Raw genomic sequence first — 2,367 nt, 5'->3', positions numbered from 1 at the left:
ATATAACTATAAACTATGATAAAAGTTCATCAGCATGCATTGAATAATCCCATGTTGTAGCGCAAAAAAAAAAATATTGCGAGCAAATCATGTGCTCCTGCGACCAGCTGATAAAGTTAGTTGCAAAAGAGTGACCAGTGGGAAGAATGAGTCTGGAGCCCTGTATAGACTATACAGTGCATGAAAAGCAAACTGGTGCTCTTCTGTTTCTTTTGGTGTATGACTCCCCCTTGTGTCGTATAAAAAGCACAATAATCGCGGTTGTCTGAAACAACCGCGGTTAGATCAAATAATCGCGATTAGACGGTTATTTAATTATCGCGACAGGCCTAAACATATCCATCATTAAGATGTTTTTAACTTTAAGCAGCTGCTTCTAACCAAAATACGAGTCCTCTATCCATAATATTTCTTTCTCCAGTGAAAAATTTATCTTTTCTGAATCAGGAGAGAAATCTGCACAAATCAAGCACCGTTTACAAGATAAAACAGCTCTAAACAAATATGTGGCTGGATTTTGATTTGAGAGCCAACAGGAGATGGACTTTTTCACTGGAAAAAGCCTTATTATGGTTTATGGAGTGGTATTTTGGCCAGAACTGATGGTTTAAAGTTAAAACGCCTTAATGATGGATTGGTTGCTGTTACCGAATTCGATTCTCAATCGTTGTAATTGTATTGCAAATTGTGATATAGAATGTGATTTTTATTTGTCAGGAAATGACTGGATTGTAAACAATGTATCAGATTGGAGAGGGGGAGGGGTTAAAAATGTGAGGCATTTGTGATGTCATCAGCAAAGGAGAGTTGTTTCAGAGGTGGAGCAAATAGATTATTTTTTCCTGTAGAATAAGATGCAGAATTTACAATAAGACCAGGAACATGAATTAAGAAAGTAAACAGAGTCAGTTTGAGTTCTGAATCATGACATTCCTTGTGATTCCCGTTTTGTGCCTGTTCCAGAGAATGGCAGTGAATGACTGCGTTGCAGTCGCTGGTGTGTTATCTGCGCAGATCCTGTAAGGTCTGTCTCTCTCATTCACCCGTCTCTCTCTCTCTCTCTCTCTCTCTGTGTTTCAGAGCTGGCCGGTCCAGGCCCCTCCCCCGCCACTCAGGAGTTGATGACACGCTTGGGGTTCTTGCTGGGCGAAGGCATCCCAGGCTCCTCGCGCATACCTATGGACGACAAGAATGAAAAAAAGGTATTTTCCGCAGCCGCTGCCAGAGTGAGAGAGCGAGACGGAGAGACGGATGGGAGAAAACCGCAAGGATTAAAGCCGCTTGTTTGCCGTCTGTCAGTGTGAGACGCGATGAGGAGTGTGTCTGTGTGCCACCACAGTAAGTCATTCCCGTTCGCTCTGAACCGCTGCAGAGCCGGCGACCAGAAACTTGAGTCGTGTTAACTTGAGGTCCGCTCCAGAAATAGTTTAGTTCTGTCAGGGTTTCGGATGATGAGATAATTAGGCTGAGGCTGTGGTCCGAACGCCCTTCATATGCAATGCTTTTGTTTAATAAATCATAATGGCTCGTCGCTCTGAAGGCGTGTGGGAATTGCGTGAAGAGGGAAGCAACAATGTGTGTCTTTGAGAGTTGGTAATGATCTGCGTCGTGTGTTCTTGGACGATGCCATCCAGAGGGATTCGGTGAGCGTCTTTATTCTGTTTCATCATGCTGCCGTCTGGAAGTTTGTTTTAAAGGAACTTTCATCTGGTTTTGTGACCTTGACTGACTCACGTTCCTGTGATGACTCAGAGGGGCTGCTGGTGTTTGGGGTCTGAGAGAGAAGGACGTAAACAATCTGCCTCATTCAGGCTTTTCAACAGTCGGTAACTTGACATTAGTGCATTTCATTTTGTCTGGATCTATTATGTTAATCAAAAATATGTTCAGAAATAAATTAATCCAGACAGTGAAATGAAAGCACCTCTTCTATGATGAACATGTTTTCAGAGTCTGAATTGAAATGATTTATGATATTTTTGTGGGTGTTAATGTCAAAAATGTCTACGTGTGAGTGTCAAAAAATAAATAACATTTAAAAGCTGAAATAATAAAGCAAGTAAATAATAATAATATTAAAGAGAGGAATAATTTTATATTTAAATATGTATGTATTATTATTACTATTATGATTACTATAACATAGGGTTGTGACGGTGAGGAAATTTTCCCACCGGTTAATCAACGTGTGACAACACCGGTAATACCGGTATCACCGCGGGGGCGGGGCGTTCCCTCTTTTCCTCGCTTTCCTTCGCTTTTAAATAGCTTGTAAAAGCGGTGTGCCCATTTTACTTTCACTTTCAAATAGTGGCAATTCGGAGTAAATCAATTGTTCGTTTGAATTTTCCCTCTTTTCCTCGCTTT

At 41.2% G+C, this 2,367-nt stretch overlaps 1 protein-coding gene across 1 annotated transcript in view; it reads left to right on the top strand.

The window, feature by feature from the left end:
* LOC107663891 (protein TANC1-like) overlaps positions 1-2,367 on the top strand; it is a 234,819-nt gene that overhangs the window by 114,461 nt on the left and 117,991 nt on the right. Inside the window, exon 5 of the mRNA XM_016454294.1 lies at positions 1,081-1,202. Coding sequence (XP_016309780.1) covers positions 1,081-1,202 — 122 coding nt within the window. The remainder of the gene's footprint in view (positions 1-1,080; positions 1,203-2,367) is intronic.

The sequence above is a fragment of the Sinocyclocheilus anshuiensis genome, unplaced genomic scaffold, assembly GCF_001515605.1.
Source record: "Sinocyclocheilus anshuiensis isolate Anshui unplaced genomic scaffold, SAMN03320099.WGS_v1.1 scaffold81, whole genome shotgun sequence".
Lineage (NCBI taxonomy): Eukaryota > Metazoa > Chordata > Actinopteri > Cypriniformes > Cyprinidae > Sinocyclocheilus > Sinocyclocheilus anshuiensis.
This window is presented reverse-complemented; position numbering and strand designations above follow the sequence as displayed.